Source organism: Acinonyx jubatus, chromosome E1 (assembly GCF_027475565.1).
Source record: "Acinonyx jubatus isolate Ajub_Pintada_27869175 chromosome E1, VMU_Ajub_asm_v1.0, whole genome shotgun sequence".
Classification (NCBI taxonomy): Eukaryota; Metazoa; Chordata; class Mammalia; order Carnivora; family Felidae; genus Acinonyx; species Acinonyx jubatus.
In genome coordinates, this window is record NC_069397.1 from 14,700,006 (window position 1) to 14,718,862 (window position 18,857).

General features: G+C 43.9%; 1 protein-coding gene across 1 annotated transcript in view; it reads left to right on the forward strand.

Annotated features, from left to right (window-relative positions):
- The window catches only part of PRPF8 (pre-mRNA processing factor 8), a 32,517-nt gene that overhangs the window by 5,471 nt on the left and 8,189 nt on the right, over positions 1 to 18,857 (forward strand). Inside the window, exons 12-30 of the mRNA XM_015081372.3 lie at positions 2 to 121; positions 231 to 365; positions 723 to 852; positions 1,244 to 1,440; positions 1,963 to 2,169; positions 2,294 to 2,457; positions 2,610 to 2,736; positions 2,872 to 3,064; positions 3,342 to 3,529; positions 3,695 to 3,933; positions 4,168 to 4,314; positions 4,505 to 4,715; positions 4,918 to 5,034; positions 17,012 to 17,259; positions 17,361 to 17,540; positions 17,735 to 17,870; positions 17,990 to 18,159; positions 18,305 to 18,434; positions 18,560 to 18,706. Of these exons, the coding sequence (XP_014936858.1) occupies positions 2 to 121; positions 231 to 365; positions 723 to 852; positions 1,244 to 1,440; positions 1,963 to 2,169; positions 2,294 to 2,457; positions 2,610 to 2,736; positions 2,872 to 3,064; positions 3,342 to 3,529; positions 3,695 to 3,933; positions 4,168 to 4,314; positions 4,505 to 4,715; positions 4,918 to 5,034; positions 17,012 to 17,259; positions 17,361 to 17,540; positions 17,735 to 17,870; positions 17,990 to 18,159; positions 18,305 to 18,434; positions 18,560 to 18,706 (3,186 nt within the window). The remainder of the gene's footprint in view (position 1; positions 122 to 230; positions 366 to 722; positions 853 to 1,243; positions 1,441 to 1,962; positions 2,170 to 2,293; positions 2,458 to 2,609; positions 2,737 to 2,871; positions 3,065 to 3,341; positions 3,530 to 3,694; positions 3,934 to 4,167; positions 4,315 to 4,504; positions 4,716 to 4,917; positions 5,035 to 17,011; positions 17,260 to 17,360; positions 17,541 to 17,734; positions 17,871 to 17,989; positions 18,160 to 18,304; positions 18,435 to 18,559; positions 18,707 to 18,857) is intronic.

The window sequence follows — 18,857 nt, forward strand, 5'->3', positions numbered from 1 at the left end:
GGAAAGAAAGAAATCTCGTTTTGGGAATGCTTTCCATCTCTGTCGAGAAGTTCTGCGTTTAACTAAGCTGGTGGTAGACAGTCATGTGCAGTATCGTTTGGGCAATGTGGATGCCTTCCAGGTGAGGCTAGGTATCCTTGATCCCTGCCCCAGGGGGGAAGCTGAGTGAAGCCTGATCTCATCATGGAACTGACTCTAGCTTAAAGCCTGATGGGGTAATTGTGTTGCAGCTGGCAGATGGGTTGCAGTATATCTTTGCCCACGTGGGGCAGCTGACGGGCATGTACCGCTACAAGTACAAGCTGATGCGGCAGATTCGCATGTGCAAGGACCTGAAACATCTCATCTATTACCGCTTCAACACGGTGGGACCCTGCCCTCATGCACGCACTTTCTCCAATCCATTTTAATTTTTATGTCTAGTCAGGGCTTTTTCCAGGGACCTGTTTGGAGAGAGGCCTTAAGTATGTCCTTACTTGCCCTCACTGTGTGTACTTTAACACTTCCCCTAAAAGCCCACCTTTAAATAGGGAATTTCAGTTACTGGTTTGTACCTTAGAATTTCTCACCTATTCTATTTTAGATGTTGAAGTCCAGGAGTTTTGCCTCTTTTCCTTTTATTGTCTTTGATATGTTTCCCATGACCCTACCTGTGCCCAGTTTTCAGTTGCTCTCTAAAAGAATTGCTAACTTACTTTCTTGATTTCTGCTTGGGGCCACAGGGCCCTGTAGGGAAGGGCCCTGGCTGTGGCTTCTGGGCTGCGGGCTGGCGGGTCTGGCTGTTTTTCATGCGTGGCATCACCCCTTTGTTGGAGCGGTGGCTAGGCAACCTCCTGGCCCGACAGTTTGAAGGTGAGTGGTTTTCTCTATGTCCAACATTTTTTTTTTTAATCCCTTCAAGGGTAGATCATATGTTCCCATCATGTCCCCTCCCCTTGTTTGAGACTGAGAATCCCTTTCTGCTGGATTGCCTCTAAGTCCCGCTCTTCAGTGATTCTGACTTGGCACTGTGTTTCTTGGGCTTCTCTCCGGGGCCTTGAGGCTATCTTGGATTTGTAGGATGGAAATTTCTCAGAAGCATTGTTGTGACTATCTGAGGTAGCTTGTCATTTTTGCATGTGCTGGGTGTGTGGACACTTTGTTTATACTTGTTGATTTCAGTGTACCCATGGTTAATGAGGGGACATGATGGTAGAGACTCACTGAGAGCAATGAATCTTGCCTTTAATCAATTCACTTCTAGGCCGACACTCTAAGGGGGTGGCAAAGACTGTAACAAAGCAGCGAGTGGAGTCACATTTTGACCTTGAGCTTCGGGCAGCTGTGATGCATGACATTCTGGACATGATGCCTGAGGGAATTAAACAGAACAAGGCGCGGACGATCCTGCAGCACCTCAGTGAAGCCTGGCGCTGCTGGAAGGCCAACATTCCCTGGAAGGTGGGTGTCACCCCAACTCTGAGAAGGCAGGAACATCATTTTCCTAGGGTTAGGGTTACCGCTCCCAGGGACACCTGGTGAGCTCAATTGATTGAGCATCCGACTCTTGATTTCAGCTCCGGTCATGAACCAGGGTTGTGGGATGGAGCCCTGCATTGGGCTTCTCTCTCCCTCTTCCACTCTGTCTGTCTGTCTCTTTCTCTCTCTTAAAAGAAAAAAAAAAACTTTGGGGGGGGCGGTGCCTGGGTTGCTTAGTTGGTTGAGTGTCTGACATCAGCTTAGGTCACGATCTCAAAGTCTGTGTGTTCAAGTCCTGCCTCAGGCTCTGTGCTGACAGCTCAGAGCCTGGAGCCTGCTTCAGTTTCTGTGTCTTCCCTTCTCTTTGCCACTCCCCCGCTCACACTCTTTCTGTCTCAGAAATAAATAAATGTTAAAAAAAAAAAAAAAGATTACAATTCTCAGACTCCCTTTGGGAGCTATGTGGCTCCTGTCACTTTCTCACTGTGCCTTTTGCACTTTCAGGTACCTGGGCTGCCAACACCCATAGAGAATATGATCCTTCGATATGTGAAGGCCAAGGCTGATTGGTGGACTAACACTGCCCACTACAACCGAGAACGGATCCGCCGTGGGGCCACTGTGGACAAGACTGTTTGCAAAAAGAACCTGGGCCGCCTCACTCGGCTCTACCTGAAGGCAGAACAGGAGCGGCAGCACAACTACCTGAAGGTTGGGCAGCTTAGGCTGGGCTGGGTGTGGGGAGTGGGCAGGAGAATAGACCGCAGAGTTGGGACTATGCCTTGTCCTGTGGGGATTAGGCTACACTGGGGGGCTAATTATGTCTCCTTTGCAGGATGGGCCGTACATCACAGCAGAGGAGGCGGTGGCAGTGTATACCACCACTGTGCACTGGCTGGAGAGCCGGAGATTCTCACCCATCCCGTTCCCCCCACTCTCCTACAAGCATGATACCAAGTTGCTCATCTTGGCCTTGGAGCGGCTCAAAGAAGCTTACAGGTAAAGAGTAGAGAGTGGATTCCTTTGGGAAGGTGAGAGCGGGAAGGACAGCATCATTGTCACAGTCCAAAGAAAGAAGGTTTAGCTTCCATGGTTTCTGGTTTTGGTTTCCTTCTTGGTTTTTCCATTCATCTTTCCTGTTTCCTTATCAGTGTGAAGTCTCGGTTAAACCAGTCTCAGAGGGAGGAGCTAGGTCTGATCGAGCAAGCCTATGACAACCCCCATGAGGCATTGTCCCGCATCAAACGTCACCTCCTCACTCAGAGAGCCTTTAAAGAAGTGAGTAAGATGCTCCCCCCCCCCCCCCAAGTTGTCTATTGCTATTCGTTCATGGCACCAAGAGTAGTGGGTTGCTACCAAGAGTAGTAGTAAGTGATTGGTGGATCCGTGTAAGCCAGCTTCCCTGTTCTGCAGGTGGGCATTGAGTTCATGGATCTCTATAGCCACTTGGTGCCGGTTTATGATGTGGAGCCACTGGAGAAGATCACTGACGCCTACCTGGACCAGTACCTGTGGTATGAAGCTGACAAGCGCCGCCTTTTCCCACCGTGGATCAAGCCTGCTGACACAGAACCACCCCCTCTGCTTGTTTACAAGTGGTGCCAAGGTAAAGTTTTTCTGGGTTTGCCCTTGGGAATTGAGGTGAGTTGGGTTGATTTGAGGTGAATTGAGTTCTACATTAAAGTTCTCATCCAGGTGGTGTAGCTGACTCTTGCTGCGTAGTGCCAAGGAAATAGTATTGACGTGAAACTGAGCAACACTGGCACTCCTCTATCAGTCCACACGTGTGAATGGAGGGCAGTGTGATGAGGTTATGGACTGTGGTAGCTACTACGGGATGGGAATTTCTAACCTGCTGGACACCTGTCTTGACTACTTCTCAGGCATCAATAATCTGCAGGATGTGTGGGAGACAAGTGAGGGTGAGTGCAATGTCATGCTGGAATCACGCTTTGAAAAGATGTATGAAAAGATCGACTTGACCCTGCTTAATAGGCTGCTGCGACTCATCGTAGACCACAACATAGCCGACTACATGACTGCCAAGAACAACGTGGTCATCAACTATAAGGTATGTCTTAGGGGCAGGGTAGCAAGGAATTGGGGAAGGGGTGTGTCTGGCTCCCTGAGTTAGGATTTGCTGAAGGGAGGACAAAAGAGGATAAGCCCCCAGAGAGGCTTCAGACATGGCCTTGGGTTAAGAATTGCCAAGAGTTTGTAAATCTTTTCTTTCTAGGACATGAACCATACAAATTCTTACGGGATCATCAGAGGCCTGCAGTTTGCCTCATTCATTGTGCAGTACTATGGCCTGGTGATGGATTTGCTTGTGTTGGGATTACATCGGGCCAGTGAGATGGCTGGGCCCCCTCAGATGCCAAATGACTTTCTCAGTTTCCAGGATATAGCCACCGAGGCTGCCCACCCCATCCGTCTCTTCTGCAGATACATTGATCGCATACATATTTTCTTCAGGTGAGGACCTTGCCTGGAGTCTTATCTTTGCAGGGCATCAAGACATATGCCCAGCCTCTGGACACAGCTTTTGTTCCTTAGTTGAGGAACTAAGGTTCCTGCTGCTGGATCGGGGCTCTAAAATGGAATGAAGTCCCGTGAGTAGGATGGGGGTTGGAGGTGGGTTCTACAAAGCTGTAGGTCTCATGAGGTTCCAGTTTATTTGGGTCTCAGCCACACATCTCGCTGGTATAGGTTCACAGCAGATGAGGCTCGGGACCTGATCCAGCGTTACCTGACAGAGCATCCTGATCCCAACAATGAAAATATCGTTGGCTATAATAACAAGAAGTGCTGGCCCCGAGATGCCCGCATGCGCCTCATGAAGCACGATGTCAACTTGTGAGTTTAAGTTGGGGGCTGTGGAAGCTGGAAGGACATTGGTCTGAGGGACCCAGAAAACAGGGAATTTATGACTTTGTGTCCTGTGTGGGAGGAGTGTACTCTGTTAGGATATTGTCAGTCTGGCCTTCTGAGGGAAATTCCTTCAAGTTCCAGGAGACTGATGTGACCATATGTTCCCTGTGAGCAGGGGTCGGGCAGTGTTCTGGGACATCAAGAACCGTCTGCCACGATCAGTGACTACAGTTCAGTGGGAGAACAGCTTCGTATCTGTGTACAGTAAGGACAACCCCAACCTGCTGTTCAACATGTGTGGCTTTGAGTGCCGCATCCTGCCTAAATGCCGCACCAGCTATGAGGAGTTCACTCACAAGGATGGGGTCTGGAACCTACAGAATGAGGTACAGTCCGGAAAGGGGCTAGAAGTAGCATTTCCACCCCCATACCTTCGGGATACATAGGGTGAGGAACATCACACCTTTTCGTTATCAGTCACTTGAGCTTTGTCGGGTGGTAGGGCTTAGTGAGGGGTTGTGGTGTCAGAGTTGGTCCTTGCTCCCGTAACAGTATCAGAGACAAATTAACCTTGACCTTGTGGTTTAGGTTACTAAAGAGCGGACAGCTCAGTGTTTCCTGCGAGTGGATGATGAGTCAATGCAGCGTTTCCACAACCGCGTGCGTCAGATTCTGATGGCCTCTGGCTCCACCACCTTCACCAAGGTATATAAGTCAGTCAGCCCCAGCCTCCTTCACGTCCTCTATCCATCTCCTATCCTTTTGAACTCTTCCCTTGGTTTGCTCTCCTTTTTTCCCAGCTTGGCTCAGTGTACCAGTTTCTATGCTTTATGATACAGAACCTTAGAGTGTCAAATCAACTCAGTTCCTTTCTGAGAATACCCTGTAGGGATTGTCCGTGTGATGACTGAGTTAAGGTAAGAGTAGAAGTGGGATTCTTTAATTGGGACAAAACTTGACATTTTTTACATCTTCCCAGGGGGCTTATTGTCTATTCATATAGCTCATTTTTTAACCAGTAACAGTGTGTATGTTAAAAAGCAAGTATAACTAGTATTCATTTTCCCCTTCAGTTGCTTCCAGGCACCCACCTGAAGGCAGCTGGAGTTAAGAAAAAATAATCTGGAAATTTGTTAACAGTGCATATCTAAGCTTCTGCGAGGTTTAAAACGTCACCTTGTTCTTCCTGCTGTCTTTCCATGGTGTCATAAAGGTGCACATAATGTCTTGGCTGATGCTCTCAAGAACATCAATAATGCCAAAAAAAGAAATTCAGGTTCTTACTAGGCTGTGCTCCAAACAGTGCTTTTAAGGATACATTTCTGTATCTTAGCTTTTATGTTTTATGTAAGTAATCTCTATACCCAACTTGGGGCTCAGACTGTTCACCTTGAGATCAAGAATCGCATGCTCTTCTGGCTAGGTCAACCATGAGCCCCTTAGTATTTCTTAAAATTTCTTACACATTTTGAGTATAGTACAAGGGGAGAGTTTACCTTTTCAGGTCTCTCTAAGGGTCAGGTAACAAGAATTCCGTAACTCATTCATTCCATTGGTGTTTATTGATAACTACTGCGTTCAAGGCTCTGTGCACACTGCATGTACCTTTGAGCTCACCTACCTAGTTGGAGAGACAAGATCCATAGAGAAGAGAACTATACTAGGATGTAGTGTTTATAAAGCTATGGTGTTATTTGGGAATCTGTGAGAACACTCAAATTAATGACTAGCCCAGTCTGGGAGAAGGAGAGGAGAGTCTTCCTGGAAGAAGTAATGTGTGATGAAGTAGATGAGGGAGGGCCTTCCTTCAGCCTTAGGTATAGAGAGGTAACTAGCATGAAATGTGTGGAGCTGTGCAAATTCAGGGTTTACTGGAGTATAGTTATGGAGTAGGGACTGTTAGGAGATGGGGGCGAGACAGATCACCAAGAGCCAGATCATGGAGGGGATTGCATGGCTTGTTAAGAATCCTGTGAGGGTTTTTTTTTTTTTAATGTTTATTTATTTATTTTGAAAGAGAGCACTTGTACCCGTGTGAGCGGGAGAGGGGCTGAGAGAAAGGGGGAGAGAGAATCTCAAGTGGTTCTGTGCTGTCAGCACAGAGCCTGATGTGGGGCTCGATCTCATGAACTGTGAGATCATGACTTGAGCCAAAATCAAGAGTCCGATGCTTAACCAACTGAGCCTTCCAGGTGTCTAAAGAATCCTACGAGGTTCTTAAGCATGGGAATGATTTTCCCAGCTTTCTGTGTTAGGTCCTTCACTCTTGTAGCTGTGGGGAAGATGGGTTTAGAGAAATTGGGTGGGAGATCAAGTTTGGGGATTTCTGCTGAAGTCCTGATGATAGAGGTGAGAGCAGTGAGGAGACAGGAGTAGATCTGAGAAGTAGTTAGCAGGTGAAATCAGCAGCCTCATTTTGGTGGGACGCCAGAGGGAAAGGAAAATAACACTCAGTTTTTGGCATGGATATTGGCACTGCCAACTGGAAGAGTACAGGAAGAAGAGCAGGTTTAAGGAGGGAAGATAAATGGATTTCGTTCAGGATGTAAAAAGTTTGAGGTTCCTAGGAATATCCAGATGGAGCTGTTTGGCAGGCACTTCTTATATCCTCTGTTTTCAATTCCAAAATGAGTGTGTGTGTATGTGTGTATATGTATATGTATGTATATATACAAATGTATACACACACACACACACACGTGCGTGTGTTTTTTCCACCCTAGTGATGCCTATTAAATTGATAATCTCTTAGGTTTGCTGTAAAATACTTTGAGCTTGAAGCTTCAGAGAGAGAAATGAAGTGAGAAAATGAGAGCAGTCAGGGGTAACTTCGAGGCTCCTGTAGGATGTCCGAGTGGAGATATTTTGCAGTCTGAAGCTTGGAGAAGATATCTGGGTTGAAGATGTAGGTTTAGGAGTCTGGTGGTTTAGGAGGTGGTTTAAAACTCAAGAGCGAGCAAGATTTCACAGGGTAAGGAATGAGAAGAGCAGAGGGACAGGTTTGGAACCATAGGATACACTGAGCAATAGCATGGCCAGACTGGGAGAGTGCTGGGTCATGGGAGCCAAGGATGTCAGGAATTGGGGCGGGCATTTAACAGTGTCAGTTGCCTAAGAGTCTTTCAGTTAGATAAGGCCTGAAAAGTATCCATTGGATTTGGCAGTCAGGACGTCATTGGTGACCTTAGCAAGAGCTGTTTCAGAAATAGTGGGGATAGAAGCCAGATTGCAGTGGGTGAGGCTTTATGGGAAGTGAGTTAGTGGAGACAGCAAGGACCTTCAAATTGCCAGAGCTAGAAAAAGGAAGGGCATGAGATGCCACCTAGAGGGAGATATAGGTCAAGGCAGTATTTTTAAATGGTATTGAGTGAAGAATGTTCTAATTAGGAAGGAGCCAGGAGCAGTTCAGGGTGCAGTAGACCAGTGTAGTAAGTGATGGAGCAGCGTTCCCCAGAGTTGAGTGGGGGCAGAGTAAAGGGGAAGCAGAGGGAACCCTCCTCTAAACCTAAAAGAAAAGAGGTCTGGATATATGTGAATGTAAGGTTGAGTGGGAAGTTATAACAAATACTGAATTTTTCAGCTTTGCCTGGGTTGGTCACAGTGGTGAGGGTATGATACAGTTTTTGAAGAAACTGTGTGCTCCAGGTGAGTTTCAAGAAAATAGAAGACAGCTGTGAGTGTGAGTTCTTCCCAGAAGCACTCAGCTACTCAGTGACAGGATGGGCAAAGTGGATATATTCTATTGGTAGTTCAGGTTTTGGGGTTTTGCTGTAGACTGTTGTGGAGTGGTAAGGGATTGAATGCAGGAGAATCAAGAGTGCTGGCCCCTATTGGGATCCTGGATTATTGGGGGTAGCGGGGAGTGAGTAGGAAGAGACTAGAAGAGGCCAGTGGTCTTGAGTTGTAGGGATCAAGGGAGGAGTAGATGTGTGAGAGGTGAGAGCCTGAGTAATGTCAGAGATTAGGGAGGCGACTTACTATAGTGGTTAGAAGTCAGATTGGAGTTCAGATCATAGCTCTGTCACATAACTAGTTGAGATCTTGGATAAGTCACCCACTTTGGGCCTCAGTTCTCTCTATAGAATGGGGATACCAATGATGGGGTGCCTGGCTGGCTCAGTAGAACATGGAACTCTTGATCTCGGGGTTGTGAGTTTGAGTCCAATGTTGGGTGTAGAGATTACGTAAGTAGATACACTTTTTAAAAAAAATGGGAGGCAAACCATAAGAGACTCAAAAACAGAACAAACAGAATTTTGGAGGGGTGTTGGGTGGGGAGATGTGCTAAATGGGGGTGGGCATTGGGTGTTCTGTGTAAGTGATGAATCACTAAATTGTCCTGAAACCATTTTTATACTATATGTTAACTTGGGTTTAAATAACATTTCAAAAAAGTAAATTAAACCAAGAATACTGGGGCACCTGGGTGGCTCAGTCAGTTAAGCATCCGACTTCAGCTCAGGCCATGGTCTCACAGTTTGTGGGTTTGAGCCCCGCATCAGGCTCTGTGCTGATAGTTTAGAGCCTGGACCCTGCTTTTGGATTCTGTGTCTCCTTCTATCTCTGCTCCTCCCCGCCTTGTGCTCTGTCTCTCAAAAATAAATAAATGTAAAAGAAAAAACAAAAAACAGGAATACTGATGTATTACTAAGCTCTGAGGGCTTATTGTGAGAATGAAATAGCAAATGTAGTAAGTTAAATTATTCAGTAAATTGTTCAGTAAATGTTTGCTCTCATCAAGTAGAGGGATCCGGGTTTTGATCAGGTAGTAGAATATTGGAATTTGTTTCCTGAGGTGTGTTAAGGTAAAATAGTTCTTGTTAACACTTCCAAGGTTGATAATAGAAGGGAAGTATCCATTAGGGTGAGAGGTGGCTGGACCTTGTGGCCCTGTTCTTGTCCTCTAAAATTGGACTCTTGCAGTCATTGCCACCACTGCCACTTTAGGTGCTCTCACCATCCTTGCTTTCGGGTGTGTGCAGCACACTAGCCCAAGTGTGCAGGCAGGGACCCTTCTCTTCGGTCCCAGTGGGAGCTAGAAAATAAGGCTGGAACGTTTAAGCAGGGCTTTCATAAGGGCCAGGCATAACCGGGAAAACAGAGATGGGCATAGATAGTCTGACTTACAAGGTGCAGCCTACTTAGCTTCAGGTTCCGAAGGGCCTTACTGCTGCCTTCCTGCCTCTTTCACTACCTTCCCAACACGGCAGTCCCTGTTTCCCTCACCAAGGTGTCCCTTTCACCATGTCCGGATGACTTGAAGTCTAAAGCCTGAGGCAAAGGCCTCAAGAGAACATCTTTGCTTGGCAGGAGATGTATTTCTCTGTTCTTTTTTTTTGAGTTTCGTTTTGACCTCTATTTTACATTATTTATTTTGAGACTTAATTTTTTAAAACAATTCAAAAAAGGGCACCTGGGTGGCTCAGTCAGTAAAGTGTCTGACTTCGACTCGGGTCATGATCTCACGATTCATGAGTTTGAGCCCCATGTTGGGCTCTGTGCTGACAGCTCGGAGCCTGGAGCCTGCTTCAGAATCTATGTCTCCCTCTCTCCATGCCTCTGTCTCTCTCAAAAATAAATAAATGTTGGGGCGCCTGGGTGGCGCAGTCGGTTAAGCGTCCGACTTCAGCCAGGTCACGATCTCGCGGTCCGTGAGTTCGAGCCCCACGTCGGGCTCTGGGCTGATGGCTCAGAGCTTGGAACCTGTTTCTGATTCTGTGTCTCCCTCTCTCTCTGCCCCTCCCCCATTCATGCTCTGTCTCTCTCTGTCCCAAAAAAATTAAAAAAAATAATAATAAATGTTAAATTAAAAAAAAAATTTAAAAACTAAAACAATTTTAGTTTTATAGTGAAATAGGGAGGGACAGACTTCTCATGAACTCCCTATCCCCGTACATGCAAGCCTCCCCTATTAACATCACGCACCAGAGTGGTACGTTTTTTTACCAAGAATAAACCTACACTAACGCATCATGATCATCCAAAAGCCATAGTATACTTTCGGGTTCCATCTTGGTGGTATATATTCTGTGGGTTTGGATAAATGTATAATGACATAATCGATTATTAAAACATAGTGTTTTTGCTACCGTAAAAATACTAACAAGACCTAGAAAGTATCTAGAATCCTGTTGTCCTAACATCAGTTTTTATTTTTCCACATTCGTTTTGGGTCATGAGGTGTGTTGAGCAAGTTGGTAGAAGTTGAATTTGTTTCTTTTATGAAGACTTAAAGGCATAATGAGTGTAAAGTTCTTAACCTTGGTACCTAGCACATGTAGTCAATGATGCATTTTCTTTCCTGCCTCCCTGAATCCCCAGCAACTCTGGCTACTCTTTTTTTTTTTTTTTTTTAAAGGCTTTTTTGTTTGTTTGTTTTTTATGTTTTATTTACTGATTTTGAGAAAGAAAGAGAGCAGGGGTTGGGGGGTGGAGAGGGAATTCCAAGCTCCAAGTGTGGAGCGTGACATGGGGCTCCAGCTCACAAACTGTGAGATTATTACCTGAGCTGAAATCAAGAGTTGGATGCTTAACCGACTGAGCCGCCCAGGGACCTGCTATTGTAAAGGAATGTAGAATACTCCTGTTATTCATAAAGGACTGTGGTACTTCTTGGGAATTCAGACTTACTCCCCTCCAGGAATAAAGCACTGGTAACTGCAGAATACAACTGGTGTGTTTTGTGATAAAAACCATGCAGCTGGCAGTTCCTAGAGCCAATTACAGTCGAAGAGCTTACTGAGCCTCACAGTTGTCCTACTCAAGTCTGTTTGACTTTACTCCCAGATCCAGCCCATTCTGGCGCATGGCCTTCCTTTCTGTTCGTCTGTTGTTTTCGTTGGTTCATCTTGAGTACAAGCTAGATGCTCAGTGTAGCTTTTGTGATTTGGTTCACGCTGTTACCTAACTCTAGAAAGTCCCTTTTTTTTTTTTTTTAACGTTTATTTATTTTTGAGACAGAGAGCATGAATGGGGGAGGGTCAGAGAGAGAGGGAGACACAGAATCGGAAGCAGGCTCCAGGCTCCGAGCTGTCAGCACAGAGCCCGACACGGGGCTCGAACTCACGGACCGTGAGATCATGACCTGAGCCGAAGTCGGACGCTCAACCGACTGAGCCACCCAGGCGCCCCTAGAAAGTCCCTTTTATCTTGCCTATCTGAAGACGGCTATTTGCTCAAGACTAATTTCCATGGTTACTCCAGCCAATGTGATCTTGCACTTCAGTAATTGTCCAGAAAACATAGTCCTTACCTTAAAATCTTGATTATATCATTTGGTATTTTGTAGTTTGCCTTTTTTTTTTTTTTTTTTAATCTTAAAGAACCAGCTTTGGTTTCATTGATTTTTCTCTGTTCTGTTTGTTTTCAAAATGCTCTTATAGTATTTTTCCTTTTCTTTACAGTTGGGTGTAATTTGCTTTAAAGTTTTCTGGTTTAAGGTAAAAAGTTAGATCAATTTGGGATCTTTTTAAATATAAGCATTCACTGCTGTAAATTTCCCTCTTAGTACTACTTCAAGCTGCATCCCTCAAATTTTGATTAAGTTGGGTTATTTTCATTCAGTTAAAAATATTTTCTAATTTCCCTTGAGAGTTTTTATTTTACCCATATGTTATTTAGAAGTATGGTGTTTAGGGGTGCCTGGGTGGCTCAGTTAGTTAAGTGTCTGTCTTGAGCTCAGGTCATGATCTTGTGGTTTGTGGTTTTGAACCCCGTGTGGGGCTCTGTGCTGACAGCTCAGAGCCTGGAGCTTCCTTCAGATTCTGTCTCCCTCTCCCTCTGCCCTTCCCCCTGCTTGTGCTCTGTCTCTTTCTCAAAAATAAACAAACATTAAAAAATTAAAAAATAGAAGTATGCTGTTTAATTTTAAAATATTTGAGGGTTTTCCAGATATTTTTGTTATTAGTTGCTAGTAATTGTCATAGTCAGAAAATATATTTTTTATGATCTTCGTTTTTCCACATGTCTTAATACTTGTTTTATGGTTGTGAACTTGAAAAGAATCTGTATTCTGCTTTTGGGTAGTGTTTTATAAATGTCAGTTAGGTCCAGTAGGTTGAATGATTGTGTTGTTCAAGTCTTTGTATATTTGTAATAACTTTTTTGTTTACTGTCAATTACTGAGAGAAGAGTCTTGGAAATCTCCAACTATAATTGTGGATTTATATATTTCCTCTTTCAGGTCCATTTTTTTGTGGTTGGGGTTTTTTTGTTTTGTTTGTGGAAGGGGTTATTCAGAGACACGGTTAACTTTATTAGAGACATCCAAACTTTTAGCATAAAGCCACGTGACATTTTTCAAGAAGATTGTATATTTTTTGAGCATGAAGAATTTCTGAAGTTCAGAAATCTGGAATTCTTAAAATACTTAGTCAAAACAAAATGACTCATATAGGTTGTAATTGTATAAAAAGGCAAATGATCAGGACATTTTGTTGAACATACTTGAAAGTTGGGCAAAATGTATTGGCTTGCAGATGGAAAACCAATAAGGAATTCATCTAAGATATTAGGCTTAGGGGAGAGGGGAGCCATTGCATTGATATCAAAATGCAAACTGACAAACCTTTTGTCCAAGGAACATTGAACCTGCATACAAATGATGACCAGGGGAGTGTGCCAGATGGAGTGTTGTCATGTACCTAAAGAGACAGCTGAAATTAGAATTGGGCCTTACAGTGGAAACACATAGATACTTCTGTACATACAAGCAACTCTGTTGATACCCCTGAAAGGAATATGTAGTGTTCATGAGTTTTCTGCTTCAACATCCACCTGTTTTTACTTTATATAAACAGTTTAGAAGCTCTGTAATTAGGTATGAAATGTATTTAGGGTTAACATATATACATATACATATTTTTTTTAACACTCTTCAAACATTTTGGTGGGGGTGGGGGGGAAGAGGGGGAGAGAGAGAATCCCAAGCTGTCTCCACACTGTCAGCGCAGAGCCCGATGTTGGGCTCAAACCCACAAACCATGAGATGATGACCTGAGCCAAAACCAAGAGTTGGATGCTTAACTGACGGAGCCATCCAGGTGCCCCAAGGATTATTATATCTTCTTAATTGACTTTCTTATCATTATGAAATGTTCTTCTTAATTCATGGTAATATTTTCTGTCCTAAAGTCTACTTTGTCTGATAGTAGTGCTACTCAGACTTTGTGTTTGCATGGGTGTCTTTTTTCCATCTTTAAGCTTTTTTTTATTTAAAAAAAAAAACATTTTTTACATTTATTCATTTTTGAGAGAGCACGAGCGGGGGAAGGGCAGACAGAGAGGGATACACAGAATCTGAAGCACGCTCCAGGCTCCAACCTGTCAGCACAGTCTGATGTGGGGCTCGAACTCACAAACGTGACATCGTGACCTGAGCCACAGTCAGATGCCCAACTGACTGAGCCACCCAGGCGCCCCAGATTTTATTTTTCTTAAGTAATCTCTACACCCAACTTAGGGCTTGAACTCCTAACCCTAAGGTCAAGAGTGGCATGCTTCATGCTCCACCAGCTGAGCCAGCCAGGCACCCTGAGTGGGCTTGTTTATTTCACTCTTTGCTTAGTAACTACATTTTTTTTTTTTTAAGATTTATGATTTATTTTTTTTTATTTTTTTTATTAAAAAAAATTTTTTTTTTTAACGTTTATTTATTTTTGGGACAGAGAGAGACAGAGCATGAACGGGGAAGGGGCAGAGAGAGGGGGAGACACAGAATCGGAAACAGGCTCCAGGCTCTGAGCCATCAGCCCAGAGCCTGACGCAGGGCTCGAACTCACGAACCGCGAGATCGTGACCTGAGCTGAAGTCGGACGCTTAACCGACTGCGCCACCCAGGCGCCCCTAAGATTTATTTTTAAGGAATCTCTACACCCAACATGAAGCTCAAACTTATAACCCCGAGACCAAGGGTTGCATGCTCTAATGACTGAGCCAGCCAGGCGCCCCTACGCTTTTTCTTTTTCTTTTTTTTTTTTTAATTGGTTGCTCCGTACATCACTGACTTACCATGGTCTACTGTCACCATTAGTCTTCTACTAAGATCACTTTACATATAGTGTAAGAACCACACATTACACTTCCATTTTCCCCTTCATTCTTTGTAGTATTTTTGTCATATGTTTTAACTTTACCTGTATTATAAATACATTACTTTGTTGCTAATTTTGTTCTAAACAGACTTTATTTTTTTACAGAAACTACAAAATGAGCAAAAATATCTTTTACATTTTACTCACATACTTTTTCTGGTATTCTCTGTTACTTGATGTAGATCCAGATTTCCATCTGGTGTTGTTTTCATGGTGCTTAAAGAATTTCCTTTAACATTTCTTATAGTAATGATCTATTGGCAGTGAATGCATTCTGCTTTTGTCTGTCTGGGAAAGTGTTTATTTTGCCTAATTTCTGTTAATGTAAATCATTGTTTTCTTTTGCAGTTTTACAGAGTCATTCCATCGGTGTATTTTTTTTATTTCAGATATTATGATTTTCATCTCTGGAAAGTTCCATCGAGGTGTTTAGTATCTTCTCTCCTTATTATGTTCATATTTTCCTTTATATACTCCAGTGTAATTATAAGATTTTTTAAATGCTGTTTTATAGTCCTTGGTTACTAATTTTATCACCTGTGTTATTGCTAGGTCTATTTCTATTGATTGATTTTTCTTCTGGTTATGGATAATTCATTCTTTTTGCATGAATGATCATTTTTATTACATGCTAGAAATTTTGAATTTTACATTATTTATAGGTTTTGTTATGTTTTGTTAAAGAGTATTGAGTTGTGTTCTGGTGTGCAGTTCATAACTTGTGGGTTAGTTTGGTCCTTTGAAGGCTTGCTTTTAAGCGTAGTTATAGCAACTCTATAGCACCCTTTGTTCTGGGGCTAATGAACCTCTGCTGCTGGGTTGATAACCTTCTGGGGACTCTACCCAATTCCCATGTATTACAGGTTCTCTCTAGTTGGCCGGTGGGAACACAAACTGCTGCCAACCTTATATGACCTGTGGGACTTGCTCAGCTTTCTGATCTCAGGTGTTCTTGGAGTTTTACTCCATACACATTGGTACTCATCCAAAATCATGGGGAATCCCTTCATGGATCTCCAGAAATCTCTTTTGGAGACCTTGCTTCTCTCCAGTACCTCTGCCTCACAAATTGTAGCTGCCTTGGCCTCCTGAATTCTAATCTTGATCTCTTCAATTGAGCGAGACTGTTGGGCCCTGTTTCTGTTACTCCTCTATGTGTATGCTGCAGCTTAGAAACTCGGCAGTAAGTTGTGGGGGACAGTCGTGGAGTTGACTTCATTTGTTTCCTTTTCCTCAAGGGTCATGGCCCTTAGGCCTATGTTGCCTATTTGTCAGTTGTCTGAAGATACTGTTTTATATCTTTTGTTCAGTTTTCTAGTTGTTTATAGTAGAAGGCAATTTCTGTGGCCCCATTAGTTTTTATTCCCTCTATTAATTTTTAGTAGTTTTTCTCATCCCTTTTTCTCCCCCACCCACCCCAGGATTACTTACTATATTTGCTCTTAAGTGTTTATGTTGCCTTAGTTGATTTTTTTATTGAGATGAAATTCACATTGTAAAAAAAAAAAAAAAAAAAAAAGTACAGTTCCGGGACACCTGGTGGCTCAGTCGGTTAAGCGTCCGACTCTTGACTTCAGCTCAGGTCAGGATCTCAAAGTTCATGAGTTTGAGCCCCACGTTGGGCTTTGTGCTCACAGCACGAAGTCTGCTTCAGATCCTCTGTCTCCCTCTTTGCTTTGTGGCCCTCTCTTGCTCACACACCCTCTCTCTCAAAAATAAATAAACGTTAAAATTTTTTTTAATAAAAATTAAAATAATGAAATGTACAGTTCTTTGGTTTTCGGTATATTCATAAAATTGTGCACCTGTCCCCACTGTCTAATTCTAGAATATTTTCATTACCCCAGAAAGAAACCCTGTATCCATTAGCAGTCATTCGCTCCCCATTGCTCCCCACCATTCAGCTCTTGGCAAGCATGAGTGTACTTTCTGTCTATATGGATTTGCCTGTTCTGGATATTTCATACAAATGGAATTGTACAATATGTGACCTTTTTTGGTCTGGTTTCTTTCACCTAACATGTTTTCAAGATTCATCTACATTGTGGCATGTATTAATACTTGAAGAATCCTTTTCACAGGTGAATAATATTCTGTTATACGGATATACCATATTTTGTTTATCTTTGTCAGTTGGTGGACATTTGAGTTTTTTCTACTTTTTGGCTGTTATGAATAATGTTTTCATGAACATTTGGTACAGATTTTTGTGCAGATGAATGTTTTCATTTCTCTTGGTTATATACTTAAGAGTAGAATTACTGGATCACACAGTAATTCTGTTTAACCTTTTAAGCTACCAGGTTGTTATTCAAAGTGATTGCACCAGTACACGTTCCCACCAGCAGTAGTAGAGGAGTGTTCCATTTTCTTCACATTCTTGCTAACAGTTGTCATTGTTCTGTAGCCATTCCTGTGGGTGTTAAACAGATTCTCACAGTGGTTTTGACTTATGTATACTTCCCTAATGACACTGAGCTCAAGTCTTCCTTGAGAACTAGGAAGAGTGTAATCAACTGGACCAAGTAGTCCCCACCACTTGTCCCCTCCCATGGCTCACCTATAATTTACCTTTTCCCCACTATTTTCAGATTGTGAATAAGTGGAACACTGCTCTTATTGGCCTTATGACATATTTTCGGGAAGCTGTAGTGAACACCCAGGAGCTCCTGGACTTGCTAGTGAAGTGTGAGAACAAGATCCAGACACGTATCAAGATTGGCCTCAATTCCAAGATGCCGAGTCGTTTCCCTCCTGTTGTGTTCTATACCCCTAAGGAGTTGGGTGGACTTGGCATGCTCTCAATGGGCCATGTACTCATCCCCCAGTCTGACCTCAGGTAGGACTTACTTGAAAACCTTCTAGATCCTGAGGGAAGGGGATGTTTCTTTACTTTTAGGTTTTATTTTTTTCTCTAATCTTGGTTGTGCCCCCAAACAGGTGGTCCAAGCAGACAGATGTAGGTATCACACACTTTCGTTCAGGAATGAGCCATGAAGAAGACCAGCTGATTCCCAACTTGTACCGCTACATACAACCATGGGAGAGCGAGTTCATTGATTCTCAGAGGGTCTGGGCTGAGTATGCACTGAAGAGACAAGAGGCCATTGCTCAGAACAGGTACACATCCAGGAAGGCATAGCAGTCCTGTCAGGGGTGTGCAGCCTTGCATGGAGGTCAGGAACAGAGCGTGTTGTATTTTAATGGAGACCAGGGAAGTAGGTTCTACATCTGACCCATCGGTCCTTGGCCAGGGAGGAATGCTAAATAAACTTTGTGTGAGCACATATTTGACTTCAGTGTTTTTTTGACAGACGACTGACCTTAGAAGATCTAGAGGATTCATGGGATCGTGGCATTCCTCGAATCAACACCCTTTTCCAGAAGGACCGGCACACGTTGGCGTATGATAAAGGCTGGCGTGTTCGAACTGACTTTAAGCAGTACCAGGTACATGGAGGGGATAGTACAGAGATTTCTCCTGCATTAGAGGAACCCACGGCTGTGCCAGGAATCTGGCTGGGGCAGTAGGCTCCCAGAAGCTTGATGGTGCTTGCTTTGCCATCTAGGTCTTGAAGCAGAACCCTTTCTGGTGGACACACCAGCGGCATGATGGGAAGCTCTGGAACCTGAACAACTACCGTACAGACATGATCCAGGCCCTGGGTGGTGTGGAAGGCATTCTGGAACACACACTCTTCAAGGGCACTTACTTCCCTACCTGGGAGGGGCTTTTCTGGTGAGGATTCTCTTCTCCCCTTACGGTAACCTGTCATAACCCTCTGAGCTCATCCCTATTGTGCCTTTGTGTTCTGTGGCGTTTACCAGAGACCAGTGCTCTGGGAGATGGCAGGGTATCACTTTACCTGGTCTCTTTTTCCCAGGGAGAAGGCCAGTGGTTTTGAGGAGTCGATGAAGTGGAAGAAGCTAACCAATGCTCAGCGATCGGGATTGAACCAGATTCCCAATCGTAGATTCACCCTCTGGTGGTCCCCAACCATCAACCGAGCCAATGTGAGTGTGATTGCTAGACCTGGAAGACAGGAAGCTAAAAAGCAAGAGTTTCTGTTTCCTTCATTGTGTCCTGAAAACAAGTGTCTTGATGTCTGGGTTCACTTTCACTCGCTTTTTCCCGTCAGGTATATGTAGGCTTTCAGGTGCAGCTGGACCTGACAGGTATCTTCATGCATGGCAAGATCCCCACACTGAAGATCTCTCTCATCCAGATCTTCCGAGCTCACTTATGGCAGAAGATCCACGAGAGCATTGTGATGGACTTGTGTCAGGTGGGCCAGAAGTGAGGGGAGAGGGTACCATGAGAAGTCAGGTCAGCTTGGGCTCAGTCAGTTAAACATTTGACTCTTGGTCTTGGCCCAGGTCTTGAGTCATGGTTGTGAGTTCAAACTCCACCTTGGGCTCTGTGCTGGGTATGGAGCC